Below are 15,973 nucleotides of genomic sequence, written 5' to 3' on the forward strand. Positions count from 1 at the left end.
GTCAGGGCTAAAGATCTGAAGGAGTGGTTTATGATCAGTCAGTATGGTGAATTCCCTTCCATACAGGTAAAGATGAAACTTCTTAATTGCCCATATGAGCGCTAGAGCCTCTTTGTCAATGTGAGAGTAATTGCTTTCTGCTTTTGTCAAGGACCTGGAGGCGAATGCCACTGGTTTCTCTGACCCATCTGGTAAAACGTGAGATAGCACAGCCCCTAGACCATAGGGTGAGGCATCACAAGCCAAGGTGAGAGGCCTTTGGAGGTCATAGTGCACGAGCATGCGTGACGCCAACAGCTTTCGCTTAGAAACTTCAAAAGCACGTTGGCATGCAGCCGACCAGTTCCATCTGGAGTGTTTCTCCAAAAGCTTGTTCAACGGGAAAAACGTGTGTGCTAGATCTGGCAGGAATTTGTGGTAATAGTTCAGCAAGCCCAGGTATGATCGCAGCTGTTGGACGTTGGTTGGGGCTGGAGCTTTTACTAAAGCATCAACTTTGGCTTCCGTGGTGTGAATACCCTCTGCATCCACAAGGTGGCCACAAAACTCCAATTTAGGTACCATGAATTGGCATTTCGCTAAGTTCACTTTTATACCCTGCTCTTGGAGTCTCGCCAACACAAGCTCCACGTTCCGCTTGTGTTCCTGGTCCGTCAGGCCCGTGATGAGCATGTCATCCAACAGGCACTGTGTGAAAGGAATATCTGCCAAAATCTCATCCATTTTGCGTTGCCAAATGGCGGGGACGGAGGCTACACCAAACACCATCCGATTGTATTCATACAGTCCCTTGTGAGTGTTGATGGTTAGAAACTTGCGGGATGAAGGGTGGACCTCAAACTGTAAATAAGCTTGCCTGAGATCAAGCTTGGTGAACTTTTGACCTCCTGCAAGAGAATTTAGTGCCATGCGGAAATCGCCACAAATGCGTATGTCCCCATTCGCTTTCTTTACTGGAACAACTGGTGATGCCCACTCGCTGTGCTCTACCTTTGAGATAACACCTTGTTCCTCCAGCCGGCTTAGTTCAGCTTCCACACCTGCTCGGAGTGCGAAAGGTACTGTCCGAGCTTTGAAGAACCTAGGCTGGGCATTGGGTTTCAGCCTGAGTCTCACACAGTCATGCTTTATTTTCCCCAAATGGTTATCAAAGACTTGTGGGAATCGCTGTTTCAGGGATTCCACCCATCCCTCTTTATCTCCTGATGGGATGGTTATGGTGTTGCAGGGATTTATGGCGATGTCTGGCATGCCAAAGTGAGCAATCCAGTCTCACCCAAAGAGAGGGGGTCCCCCATGTTCTAGGATATATAATGGCATTCTCTTCATCTGACCCTTGTAGGATATCTGTACTTTCACGTACCCCAGTGGGTGGAGTATCTGCTTTGAGTATGTCTGCAGTTTGATTGGTGTTGGATGGACAGTTGTTCGGATCAGAAGTTTTCTCCATTGTTTCTGGGTGATAACTGAAACTGCTGCTCCTGTGTCTACATCCATCTTGAGTTTCTTTCCCTCCACGGTTACCTCTACAGTCATTGCAGAGGGTGCTGAATGCATATGATGTATGTCCAATCCGTGGTGCACTTCCTCATCCTCCGATTCTGATGACGATGTATATCTTCCCACCATATATGCCTTTGTCCTGGTGTTCAGAGGTTGTTTATTTCGCACCTTCTTACTACGGCAGACTCGTTTCAGATGGCCTGCCTTACCACAATTATGACAGAGCTGATCCTTAAACCGGCAGACTTTGTGATCATGATCTGCATTCCCACAACAGTAGCAAGCCGACTCCCGGCTTGGTGAGGGTCTATATTTACAGTTTGCTGCTTTTGGCTTCAGTGCTGTTCTGAAAACTTCCTCTTTAACCTCTTCACTCCTGCTCTGGGTGTTCAATGCCTCTGTATCTTTCACAGCCATTTCCATCACTGAAGCTATCTCAATTGCCTTTGTAAGGGTAAGGTCTTTCTCTGTTAACAATTCAATTATAAGGGGGTGATGGTGCGCTTCAAGGATGAATAAAATAATTCAAATATATTAGGTGTAGGTGTAGTAAATGTGCTTCAATATAAATAGTGAAAAAACATTAAAAACGTGATAAAATCAATCTATACAAGTGCTTAGTGCTTTAAATTCTTTCAATCCCAAAATCTAATAAAATATTGGCAAATAAAGTAAATTCACTTTATTTGGCAATATTTTATTAGATTTTGGGATTGAAAGAATTTAAAGCACTAAGCACTTGTATAGATTGATTTTATCACGTTTTTAATGTTGTCCGTTAAAGTCACGCAGTGCCGAATAGCAAAAAAAACCCTGGTCGGAATGGGGGTAAAATCTTCCGGGGCTTAAGTGGTTAAGCATAAGAAAACAAATGATATCTCCTATCTAGCACCTGACTAGGAGGGTGCTAGATAAGGATCCCCCAGTTCCCCTTTACACTTACCTGAGCCCAATCTTGATCCAGTGATGTGCAGGAGAGCAGCAGCTCTCCTGGTTCTGTCTCTCCTCACTAGGATGATTGATAACAGCGGTAACCACTGGCTCCTGCCAATCAAATCCTATGACAAGGAAACGGGGGGGGGGGGGGCAGGGCCGGGCCCTGCTGTCTGTGTAAATAGATGCAGACAGCGAGGCTCAAGAGCGAGTCCGTACAAGTGCCCCCACAGACAGTGGCTTTATGAGGGAACAAAGAGCACCAGCAAGGGACCCAAAAAGAGGGGGATAGGGGCTGCTCTGTGCAAAACCACTGCACAGAGCAAGGAAATCTAACAACAAAAATTGTATAGTGTGTATCCAGCTTTAGACTGGAGGATGGGACTGGAGCTGGGAGACAGACTTTTCCGGGCACTTCCAATGGAATGGCACCATCCAGTTTTACACATGCACACTTTTTCACAGTTCATAAAGTATAAATAAAAATCTAAAATACACAGTATTGTTTCTACAATTTATATTTTCTCATAAAAACAGATTTATTAAGTTTTGTTGGATTTCAGACAAATGAAAAATGAAATAATAATAATAGCAACAAAAAAAAAAAACACTGTGATTCTTTTTTTTGGTGGTCATAATCAACAATTTTTTTTTTCATAATTTTCACTAAATTTTTTTCTTGAAAGTATATATATTTACTGAAAGTATGGTATAAAATTAAAGCACTATCTTTTCCTATAAAACAATATCAAAACTGACGAAAAAAAAAGAAAAAGAAGAAATTGTTAGGTAATTGCAAATGCTGATTGATCACATCAGGTGGATCTCTTGGTGCTTTTAGCTCTTCCATAGACACAGCCCAGGACCAGTAGAATGGCAACAATGAAGAATTTTACGCCGAAATATGCTGCTAATATTAATGTCTGTTGACTGTTACTGGACATCAGAGGGGGTTCTGTACATTTTTCTGTAAAACAATTAGGATGTATCATTATATTTTTTTAACCAAATACAATATATTCAGGTCATATTTAAATACAACTTTAAGTCCCGGTTCACACTGAGGCGACCTGTGAGGCGACCTGGTCGCCTCACAGGTCGCCTCCCATAGGGAAGCTGCGGACCCGTTCTAATAGGAGCGACACAAGTCGCTCCGACTTAGAAAAAGGGTCCGGAGCTTCTTTGGGGCGGACAGGAGGCGACCGCCATAGACTTCAATGTTATGAAGTCCGTGGCGGCCGCTCCTCGGAGGTCGCGGTGCGAAGTAGCGTCGCCCCTATGTGAACGGGGCCTAAAAAAAAAATGTAACACATACAATATAATTGCTACACACACTATTATGTAAATTAACCAGTACACCCTTAGGCTCGGTTCACACTAAGGCGACACGACTCCTTACTACTTCGGGGGCGACTTGTGCATTCCCATGCACCACGACTTCGGAGCAACTTGCATGGACTTCACATAATGGAAGTCTATGCAAGTCGCTCCGAGGTCGCCCCGAAGTAGTACAGGACCCTTTTTCTAAGTCGGAGTGACTTGTGTCGCTTCTATTAGAACGGGTCCTGTAGCGGTCAATGGACCGCGAGGGAGCGTGACTTGTCAGGCTGACAAGTCGTCTGACAAGTCGCGCTAGTGTGAATCGAGTCTTAAAGCGGAGTTCCAGGCACAGAAATCATTTTTCAACAAACATACCCCCGGGACAGTCAGGGCTAGTACATTCCACAATGGCTAGCCTCTGATCTGTCCCGGTTCGCACTTACCTTTTAGAAGAAATACTCACTTATAAAATTTCTTCCACAGCGTTTACATCTCTCTTGTGGGCAACTGAAGCCGACGCGGTCCTCTTCGGCATCTTCTTCCGCGTCTTCTTCTCCCAGAATGCGCCTTCACCGGCCCCTCTCGTCACTTCCGGTGCGGCGCCGCATTCCTCCACAGCTTCTGGGCATGCCCAGAAGCTGTTTAGCAGGGGAATGCGGCGTCGCCCGGAAGTGACGAGCGGGGCCGGTGCCGTCGCATTGATTCCTGGGAGCGATGACGTTCAGCTCCCAGGAATCAGTGCAAGCCCGGAAGTGACGGCGGAGCCGCGGCACAGAGGGAGGAAGTGAAGACTAGGTGAGTATATTCGATCTTCAATTACAAGGTGAGTAAATAAAAAAAAAAACCTAACTATCCAATTCCTTTTCAGGTGAAGGGGAACAAGCGGACGGGCACAAAAAAAATATCGATTTTGTGCCCGGAACTCCGCTTTAAAGTGATTGTAAACGATCACCATGTAAAACAACTCATTCATCAGTTTAAAATAGAAATGAAAGGCAAAACATTTGTGTATAGAGTTAAAAAAAAAATAAAAAACCTTTTTACCCCTTTTTTTTTATAAGCGAATACATTCCCTTTGTTCTCAGCTGCATAAGAGCTGGGGGAGGAGAAACAGCAGTACACTGAGCTTCCCTGTAAATGGCTGTACAGGGGAGGTGTGTGGCAGGGTCAAAGGTCATGGCCAGTATATTTCGGGCAGGATTTTCTTTTAAAAAAGCATTTTTTAAATTAGTATCAGTGTCAGTTAGTTTCAGTGGCAGTGTGTTTTAGACAGAAAAAAAATAAATAAAAAGAATGCACACTATTATTTCTGAGCCTACTACAGGTACATCTGTGCACAACTAACCTAAACATAAGTGGTATCGCTGTGATTGTCAGAGCAGAACTATTTATTTTGAGTTGTTCTTTGCTTGTTATTTAAGGTAGTAGAAAGACATATACAGCTACATTTTAAAAACATTGTTTTTTATTTTTGTTTTATTTTGGGACAGTTTTCCTTTGATAATAAAAAAAAATAAAAAATCAGAAGATACCCATTACTATTTACCACCAAATGAAAGATCAATTTTCCCTGAAAAAAACAACATACCACCTGGATGCAGAAAGTAATTGTGATGATATATACAGTTTTACTAACACAGAGGGCTTTTTTTTCAGGGGGAACGCAGTTCCGGCACCTTCAACACTGAATGTAAGTGTGTAAGTGCAAGGGGTGCTGGAGGTTCTATTGGTGATGGATTGTCGCTGGTAGGGATCTTTTTTTGCATGGGGGTCTGTTGTTGCTGATGGAGGATCTTTGTTTACATGGGGGTCTATTATTGCTGGTGGAGGATCTTTTCTTTGCATGGGGGGTCTATTGTTGCTGGCGGAGGATCTTTGTTTGCATGGGGGTCTGTTGTTGCTGGTGGAGGATCTTTTTTTTTTTTGCATGGGGGTCTATTGTTGCTGGTAGAGGATCTTTTTTTGCATGGGGGTCTATTGTTGCTGGTGGAGGATCTTTGTTTGCTTGGGGGTCTATTGCTGGTGGAGGATCTTTTTTTGCATGTGGGTCTATTGCTGCTTAAGGAGGATCTATTGTTGCTGGTAGGGGTCTTATATTTCTGGGGAGTCAGTAGTTTCTAGGTGGGATCTACTGTTGAGCGAGAGAGAGGTCTACTGTTGCTGGCTGCTGGGGAATCTGTTGTTGCTGTTGGAGATCTAGTGTCACTGGGGTGGATTTATTATTGCTGGGGTGTTATTTTTTTGTGGGGGGGCATTGTTGTGTGGGTGATCTATTTTTTTGGGGGGGGGGGCTATTGTTGCTGGCTCCAGGGGAGCTTTTCTTATTATAATTCACAAGCTCCATACAAATGACTGAGCATCACAGAATAATACTGGGTTCTGTTTTCTCTAAAAGGGGCGGTACTGGGGGTGGGGCCAAAGGATGTGTTTGGGGGTAGGTGGGCAGAGACAAGAGGCAACTCAGAAGGGGGGAGTTCCTGCACCTACTCTCTGAGAAAAAAGCCCTGCTAACACATGTCAAAGTTGCAAAATAGTGCTTAGGCATTTGGATTTGTTTTATTGGGAAGGGGTTAAAATTTTCACGCAGGATAGATAAAACATTTGCTACAATTTTATTTCCTAGGAGTCTTGTTTGTATCCCACTTTCTGATCATTACATCCCCTCTATGGTATATTCATTTTCCCTGCTGGATGGGCACCAGGCATAATTCATTATATGTTTATCAGATTTAAATATACTAACAAAGTGAAGCCAAGCTTCAGCTGTCACTTCATATCAATTACAGCATTTTTCCCCCCTTTTTGGGATAAAAGTTTTACAGCAGTGGCCAAAAGTTTTGAGAATTAAATAAATATGAATTTTCAAAAACTCTGCTGCTTCAGTCAAAAGAAGGAAACAGCCCAGTTGTAGGAACCAACTAGGCACAAAGGTGGACTTTACGGGAACATAATAGGATAGACTTGAAAATCAAAAGTTGTATAAAAAAGACATTTATTAAATTCCATTAAAGCGGAGTTCCGGGCACAGAATCGTTTTTTTTTTTTCAATCTCCCCCTAACAATCACCCTTACACATCGATACATCCGCTAATCCTGGTTAGAATGGTGAAATAATGAGTTTGCAAGAATAAAATCTTACTTTATATAATTTGTGATGTGCGGCGCCATCTTTGTTGTGGATTGCCGAATCCGTTGTGGGGAAATGTCTTCCCTTCTTCCTGATTCCAGTGGGCGTAGGCCTGTGAGTCAAGAAATGAGAACAGTGGTCGGCCGCCCATGTGACTGCAAAGTGCATCATGGGAGCGCCGAGGAAGAGCTCCCAGGACGCATTGCGGCACGGAAGTGACGAGGAGAGCCGAGGCGCAGGAGGGAGGAAGTCCTTTGAAAGGTGAGTATACAAACCTCTGTAAACAGGTAAGTGAAAAAAAAAACTATGGGAATATCCAATTCTGACTCAGCGGAAGGTAAGTAATACAATGCAGTAATTATTAGAAATTGAATTTTGTGCCCGGAACTCCGCTTTAAAAACATTGATATATATAAAAAGGAATGAACCTGACCCAAAAGGAGGCTCTAATTCTTCCCACATATAGATACATGTTTATGACCAAACAAATGCTCATACATGAACTTGAATTGCATATCAAACATTGCGTGAATATGAGAAAATACGTCTGCTCGAAAGTCAACGCGTTTCGTAGTTTGCTTCGTCAGGACCAGATGCAGACAAAATTGTTCTTCTCAATACAATGCAAGGCAACAGAATTGGCTTTGGGCGAACACAGGGAATAAGTAAGGCCAAAAACTCTGTAGGGAATTTTGTAAATCAGAGATAGATCTATCCCATTGAAGGCAATTACACCAAGGGCCAATGTATAGGGTCTGGTTCTTATTATTTGTAAGAATGCTATTTAGGGTAGTGTGGTAGGTTTACAATAAGAAATCCAAATAGCAGGTGTAGAATGTATCATGTGGTATCATCAGGTAGAAGGTATGAATACCACTTAGCATAAGAGAAGCCCAGAACAAGGACCGGCTGCTTCAGTGATTTTAGGTCTTTTTGTCAGATGTTACTATGGTATACTGAAGTATAATTACCAGCATTTCATATGTGTCAAAGGCTGTTATTACATGAAGTTTATGCAACCAGTCAATATTTGCAGTGTTGATTCTTTTTTAACTTTGAAATCTTTTTTAACCACTTGCCGACCGCCCGCCGCCTTTTCACTGCGGCAGGGCGGCTCTTCTGCATCCAGTCACGTAGTACTACGTGACTGGAGTGCATGTGGTTTCGGCGGCGCACGCGCGCCACCGGAGCCACGCTCCCGCTATGTTTAGACACAGCTGGAGGCGGGCCGTGGAAGGAGCTGCTACGATTGCCTCTGCCCTCCCGCGATTGTCCGGGAAACCGAAAGAAGACCCGCCTGCTTATGTAAACAAAGCAGGCAGATCTTCTTTCAGATAGGCAGGGACAGATCAGCAGTTTCAGCTAAGCTAGAAACCCCCCTCACACACACACAGTAAGTAAGCATAATAGGCATACATTAACCCCATTGATCACCCCCAGTATTAACCCCTTCCTTGCCAGTGTCATTTATACAGTAACAGTGCATATTATTTAGCACTGGTTACTGTATTAGTGTCCCTGGTCCCCAAAAAGTGTCAAAAATGTCAGTTAGAGGTCCGATCTGTCCGCCGCAATGTCACAGTCCCGCTAAAAATCGCTGATCGCCGCCATTACTAATAAAAAATAAATAAAAAGTCCAAAAATCTATCCCGTAGTTTGTAAATGCTATAATTTTCGTGCAAATCAATTAAAATACGCTTTTTGGGATTTTTATTTTTACCAAAAATATGTAGCAGAACACAAATTGGCCTAAACTGATAAAAAAAATAAAATGTTTTAATTTTTTTTATTGGGAATGCTTTATAGCAGAAAGTAAAAAATATGGAGTTTTTTTCAAAATTGTCGCTCTTTTTTTGTTTATAGCGCAAAATCTAAAAATCGCAGAGGTGATCAAATACCACTAAAAGAAATCTCTATTTGTGGGGAAAAAATGACATCAATTGTATTTGGGTACAGCGTCGCACTACCGTGCAATTTTCCGTTAAAGCAACGCAGTGCTGAATCGCAAAAAATGGTCTGGTCATTAACTCCCTTAGCGGTAACCCCGAGCGTGACTCGGGGTGGTTTTTCCATGCTACGATCGGTATCCCCGAGTCACGCTCGTGGTAGATGTGTAGAGCCTGCAGCGAGGTTCCTTACCTTCTCCTGGCTATCCAGCGATGATCTCCCATTGCTGTGATTGCCGCCGAGATCCCCACCGCTCGTCCGTCGCTCTGATGACTTCCTAGTTCCATTCCCTGCAGCAGCAATGGTGCATGGGAGCGGAACTGGGAGGGAAATTAAAATGTTGCACAAAACATAAACACATAAAAAGGAGGTGATACAGTGTAATCTGAGAGGATTACACTGTAGCACCTTAGTATCAGAAAAATATCAAATATTATAACTTGTAAATTATAAATTATATTATATATATATATATATATATGTATATATATATATATATATATATATATATATATATATATATATATATATTATATTATATATTATAATATATTTATTATTAATATAATATTTATATTTTATAATATATATATATATATATATATATATATATATATATATATATATATATATATATATATATATATATATATATATATATATATATATATATTATAAATTATAAATATCAAAAAATTGTACCGCTTTTGGTACATGATTCCTGACATAATCATACCGCCAGGGAGGTTAAGGGGGTAAAACTTTCCGGGGCTGAAGTGGTTAAGACCTCTGCAATTCTCCCTGGCATGCTGTCAATCAGCTACTGGGCCACATCCTGACTGATGGCCGCCCATTCTTCCATAATAAGTGCTTGGAGTTTGTCAGAATTTGGGAGTTTTTTTTGTTCACCTGCCTCTTGAGGATTGACCACAAGTTCAAGATCACAATGGAATTAAAGTAAGACTTGGGGTTTTTTTGGTTGTTGTTGTTAAAAAAAACAAACATGTTATACTTACCTGCACTGTGCAGTTAGTTTTGCACAGAGCAGCCTGGATCCTCCTCTTCTTGGGTCCCTCTTCTGCGCTCCTGCCCCCTCCCTCCTGTTGAGTGCCCCCACAGCAGGCCGCTTGCTATGGTGGCATCTGACCTGAGCTTTGGCCCCGTTTCTGAATAGACCCGATCCCGCCCCCTCTTTCCTCATTGGCTATCTGACTTTGATTGACAGCAGTGGGAGTTAATGGCGCTTCACTGCTGTCTCAGCCAATCAGGAGGGAGAATCTCGGGCGGCTGAGACACTCGTGGACATCGCTGGACAGAGAGGGACCTCAGGTTAGTATTAGGGGGGGGGGCTGGGGAGGCTGCTGCACATAGAAAGCTTTTTATCTTAATGCGTGGAATGTATTTGGATAAAAAAAAAAATTCCTGACTTTACAATCCCTTTAAGTTTATTTTCATGGCAAAGAAGGAATTTGCAATTAATTTCCATTCATCCGGTCACTCTTTACTACTATTCTGGAGTATATGCAAATTGCCATCATAAAAACGGAGGCAGCAGTCTTTGTGAAAATTAATATTTGTGTCATTCTCAAAAATTTTGGCCACAACTGTACATGAATACATAAAAGCTGATCATTGTTGGCACCCCTGTCAGTGTTATATGCTCTGTCTCATCCCTGTAACTGCCCCCTGCAAAAGAGCTTGTTCTTTTGAAAATCAACTGACTTACTGCCCTGGATCACCAGGTAAAAATAAGAGAAAGAAAGCCTAAAAAAGGAAACGAATGCAGCCACACGTTTTAATACTGCTTTAAATCTATAACAAAAAAAATCAATTAGAAACCAGCTAGGGAATTTGAGATTTTCATAAAAGCAGATGAGTCCATTTGAGAAAAGAAGACTACTTTGTTCAGTTCTCTGGCACCTACTAAAATCTATAAATGTATAAAACAATGCATGCGCTCAGCTCCAAACTAATAACAGGACTGCTGCAACCAAATTATCCCCAATACTGGATAGAATAAAGCATGGCTTTTTTTTCAGCGGGAACGTGGGGGAACGCAGTTCCGGCACCTCCAGCCCTGAATGTATGTAATGGCAGGGGGTGTGCTGTAGGGTCTACCGATTCTGGATACTGAGGGATTTATTGTTTGTTGCTGGGGAGGTCTTTTTTTGCTTCTTGGGGATCTATTGTTGCTGGTGGGGGGGGGGGGGGTCAATTGTTGCTGGAAGGGATCTACTGTTGAGGGAGGGATCGATTGCACCTAGCTGCTGGAGAGTGTATTGATGCTGGCTTTTGGGAGATCTGTTGTTGCTGCCAGGGGTCTATTGTTTCTGGGGTGATATATTGTTGCTAGGGGGCGGGGGGTATATTGCTGCTGAATGAAGGGGGGAATCTATTTTACAGCTTTTCTTGTTATCATTAACAAATTCCATACACATTACTTAGCACAACAAAATGATACTTGGCTCTGTATTCCCTAAATGAGGTGTTGCTTGGAGGTGGGTAGGGGGTGGAACCAAGGGATGGTGCTCAGAGGTGGGTAGGGGGTGGAACCAAGGATGGTGCTCAGAGGTGGGTAGGGGGTGAAACCAAGGGATGGTGCTCAGAGGTGGGTAGGGGGTGGAACCAAGGGATGGTGCTCAGAGGTGGGTAGGGGTGGAACCAAGGGATGGTGCTCGGAGGTGGGTAGGGGGTGAAACCAAGGGATGGTGCTCAGAGGTGGGTAGGGGTGGAACCAAGGGATGGTGCTCAGAGGTGGGTAGGGGGTGGAACCAAGGATGGTGCTCAGAGGTGGGTAGGGGGTGAAACCAAGGGATGGTGCTCAGAGGTGGGTAGGGGGTGGAACCAAGGGATGGTGCTCAGAGGTGGGTAGGGGTGGAACCAAGGGATGGTGCTCGGAGGTGGGTAGGGGGTGAAACCAAGGGATGGTGCTCAGAGGTGGGTAGGGGGTGGAACCAAGGGATGGTGCTCGGAGGTGGGTAGGGGTGGAACCAAGGGATGGTGCTCAGAGGTGGGTAGGGGGTGGAACCAAGGATGGTGCTCAGAGGTGGGTAGGGGGTGAAACCAAGGGATGGTGCTCAGAGGTGGGTAGGGGGTGGAACCAAGGGATGGTGCTCAGAGGTGGGTAGGGGTGGAACCAAGGGATGGTGCTCGGAGGTGGGTAGGGGGTGAAACCAAGGGATAGTGCTCAGAGGTGGGTAGGGGGTGGAACCAAGGGATGGTGCTCGGAGGTGGGTAGGGGTGGAACCAAGGGATGGTGCTCGGAGGTGGGTAGGGGTGGAACCAAGGGATGGTGCTCGGAGGTGGGTAGGGGCAAAGACACAAAGTGACTCAGAAGGGGGAGTTCCAGCACCTTTTCACTGAGAAAAAAAAGCCCTGGATTAAAGTGATATCAAAAACTTTTTTTTTTTATTAAAAAAAAAATATCAAACATGTATACTTACCTCCTCTGTGCAGTATGTTTTGCACAGAGCAGTCCAGATCCTCCTCTTCTCAGGTCCCTTGCCAGTGCTCCTGGCCCCTCCCTCCTGCTGGGTGCCTCCCATTCAGATCATGGCTTGGCCCTGCCCCTCCGTCTCCTGATTGGCTCACTGGCTGTGATTGACAGCAGTGGGAGCCAATGGCTCCCCCCTGTTGCCAAAAAGCCAATCAGGAGTGCAAGTTCCCGGAGAGACAAGGCTCTCCGGGACTTTTCTGGATAAAGAGGGGGCTCAGATAAGTATTAAGGGGGGAAGCTGCACACAGAAGCTTTTTTTACCTTCATGCATAGAATACATAAAGGTAAAAAACCTTGAGCCATTGCAACCACTTTAATTGTACACTATGGTATTAGTGTGCTGTCCTTTTCAATAATGTCTTGAACAAAGAATGAATTCCTGTGTGCAAACATGAGTGAAGTGATAAACTAATTTGTATAAACAACAAATCATACCACCAAAAGAAAGCTCTATTTGCTATTTGTAGTAAAAAAAGGACATCAATTTTATTTAGGTACAGTGTCGCACGACTGCGCAATTGTCAGTTAAAATAACGCAGTGCAGAATCGCAAAAAAATGGTCTGGTCATTAGGGGGTAAAACCTTCCGGTCCAGAAGTGGTTAAGCTGAAATGGATTCTTACCAGACATGGATGATCTTGATTTACAGAGATCAAAAGAGCTGGTTTATTCCAAGATAGAAATCGCCACTACCAGATCCTCAGAATAAAAACTCTCCTCCAAAGAGAATGCCTCATGCACAGCAAGCCTGTCACTACCTCCAGGCTGAATGGCGCTCACCCGCAATTACATATGAGAAACACAAATATGGAGAAGCCTCATAGTGCAGTATGTTAAACCTTCTCTTTAAAAAAATAAATTGTATACCACTTACATATAAATAGATGATAAATGCGATAAAACAGTAAGAACCGCCAAGACGCGGTGATCAGCCGATACGTGATGACGTCACATTCCAACTCTGCCCAATGTGTTTCCCCACAACTGGCGTCCTCTGGGATTGAACAGTGCGCCATTTACATAGTCATTGCATATCTATATGATTTGTTGTTTATACAAACTAGTTTATCACTTCACTCATGTTTGCACACAGGAATTCATTCTTTGTTCAAGATATTATTGAAAAGGACAGCACACTATTAACTTAGTACATCTACTAAAAACTGAAATATCAGTTTTGGTTGGATCAATGCTTACAAAGGAGTGTATAGTGGTTTATATATTTTCTAACATTATTTACTATAGTTGGGATTTAACAAAATGCATAAATACTTCAAAATATTGCCTGTGAATAGATTTCATTCTCATTTTTAGCCAGCAGGTGGAGATAAAGATTTCTTATACTTTCCAGACTCTACTTATCTGCTTTGATGAAAATGCCCGCTGTTCACAGACATCAATACCCCTAGCTGAAATGCACACACAGATAAATGAGTCAAAGGAGTAAATCGATCAACGTGAGTACAACCAGCCTGCAAATATTGTTAGAGGTTGTTATAGCCGTTGGTAATAATCACTGTGTTCTCCATGGGAGGATTCTCCCATCAATACTGACTGTGTTGATGGGGGAATCAAGCAATATAGTGACCCTTTGAATCTGAACTGCAGCTGAGAATACACGATTATCAGTATAAAGGTGCTTCCTGGCCTTTTCTGTTTAACGTTTGTTCCTCCATGTTTTTTCCCTTCCTCAATATGCCCCGAATTCTTTATGTATTATTGCACCTCTGTTTTATTACTATGGAGAAATGGCTTCCAGTCAATTAACCACTTGAGGACCGCCCTATGGAGATATGCTGCGGCAGGGCGGCCCTCCTGCGCGAACCAACGTACCTGTATGTCGGCTCGTGCTCTGGGTGTTGGGGCAGGCACGCGCGCCGTTCCATGCCTACTATGATTGGACACAGCGGGAGCCAATCAGCGGGTCTGGTGGACGTGATGTCCGCCGGGACCCACCGATCATTCCAAGGAGAGGCAGAATGGCCGTTTTGTCAGAGAGGAAGATAGAGATCTTGTGTTTCAGCCAATCAGGAAAACAGATCTCAGTCTTCCTCTAGTTAAGCCACCCCCCCACAGTTAGAAAGCACTCCCTAGGAGCACACTTAACCCTTTGAACGCCCCTGAAGTTAATCCCTTCCCTGCCAGTGTCATTAGTACAGTGAGAGAGTATTTTTTAACACTGATCACTGAATTGGTGTCACTGGTCACCAAAAAGTGTCAGATTTGACCACCGCAATGTGGCAGTCCCGGTAAAAAATCATTGATCGCCGCCATCACTATTAAAAATATAAAAATAAATTCCATGAATCTATCCCATAGTTTGTAGACTTGTTTATTTTGCACTATTGTTTTAACCAAAAATATGTAGCAGAATACATATTGGCCTAAACTCATAAATAAATTAGATTTTTTACATTTTTTTATTGAATGTGTTTTATGGCATAAAGTAGAAAATATTGTTTTTTTTTTCAAAACTGTCAATCTTTTTTTGTTTATAGCACAATAAATAAAAAAAACACACAGTTGATCAAATACCACCAAAAGAAAGCTCTATTTGTGGGAAAAAAAGGACATCAATTTTATTTGGGTACAGCGTCGCACGACCGCGCAATTGTCAGTTAACCACTTACCGCATATCGACGTAGGGCTACGTCGGTAAACTTTGCGGGCTTATACCGGGATGATGCCTCTAGCTAGAGACATCATCCCGGTACCGTGGTTTGAAGCCGACGGTCGGCTTTCCGTCGGTAACAACCCGAGCTCGATCGTTACCCGGGTGAGCGGGAGGGGACGTCCCCCCCCCTCCCGCCGCCTTCCGTGGCTTTGCTCGGGGCTCCCGTCCCACCGAGCACCCAGCCGGGACGTCCGCCGGCTGGATGGAGTCCCGATGAATGCCGGAAACGGCATCGATCGGGTCTCCGATGACGTAACCCGGAGTTACCATGACGTCACTTCCGGGTTACTGTGCTGCAAAAGGCGGCAGTTTTAAAAAACGGCTGTATGCAAAAATGCCGTTTTCGGCGTTTTGCATACAGGGAAGTGTAGTGGAGGGGTCTAGGGTCTTTTAGACCCTCGATCCCTCCATAAAGTGTACCTGTCACACATATTGCTGTCACAAGGGATGTTTACATTGCTTGTGACAGCAATAAAAGTGATCAGATTTTTTTTTTTTAAAAAAAACCTGTAATAAAGTTGAAAAAAAATAAAAAATAAATAGGAAAAAAAAAAAAAATTTAGCCATCCCCGTCACCGTTAGCTCGCGCACAAAAAAAAACGTATACGCAAGTCGAGCCGCGAATGAAATCGCTGTTCAAACCCCACATGTGAGGTATCGCCGCGATCGCCAGAGCGTGGGCAATAATTTAAAAAAAAGAGCTACACTCTACCTCTAAACTGGTAACCGTTAAATAAATTTAAAGCGTCGCAGATTGAGATCTCTATTGACCGTAGTTTGTCGCCATCCCACGGGGGGGCGCAATTTTAAACTGTAACATGTTGGGTATCTATTTACTCGGCGTGACATCATCTTTCACAATATACAAAATGGGCTAACTTTACTGTTTAGTATTTTTTAAATGCAGTGAAATGTGATTTTTCTAATTTTTTCCAAAAAAATGGCGTTTTAAAGACCGCTGCGCAAATACCGCG

General features: G+C 43.5%; 1 protein-coding gene across 1 annotated transcript in view; it reads right to left on the reverse strand.

Moving 5' to 3' along the window:
- Nucleotides 1–3,179: 3,179 nt before the first annotated feature.
- The window catches only part of LOC309551920 (uncharacterized protein), a 199,725-nt gene continuing 186,931 nt past the window's right edge, over nt 3,180–15,973 (reverse strand). Inside the window, exon 5 of the mRNA XM_082252639.1 lies at nt 3,180–3,403. Coding sequence (XP_082108765.1) covers nt 3,252–3,403 — 152 coding nt within the window. The 3' untranslated portion in view covers nt 3,180–3,251. The remainder of the gene's footprint in view (nt 3,404–15,973) is intronic.

Source organism: Pelophylax lessonae (genome assembly GCF_965119305.1).
Source record: "Pelophylax lessonae genome assembly, chromosome: 4".
In the NCBI taxonomy this organism is placed as follows: domain Eukaryota; kingdom Metazoa; phylum Chordata; class Amphibia; order Anura; family Ranidae; genus Pelophylax; species Pelophylax lessonae.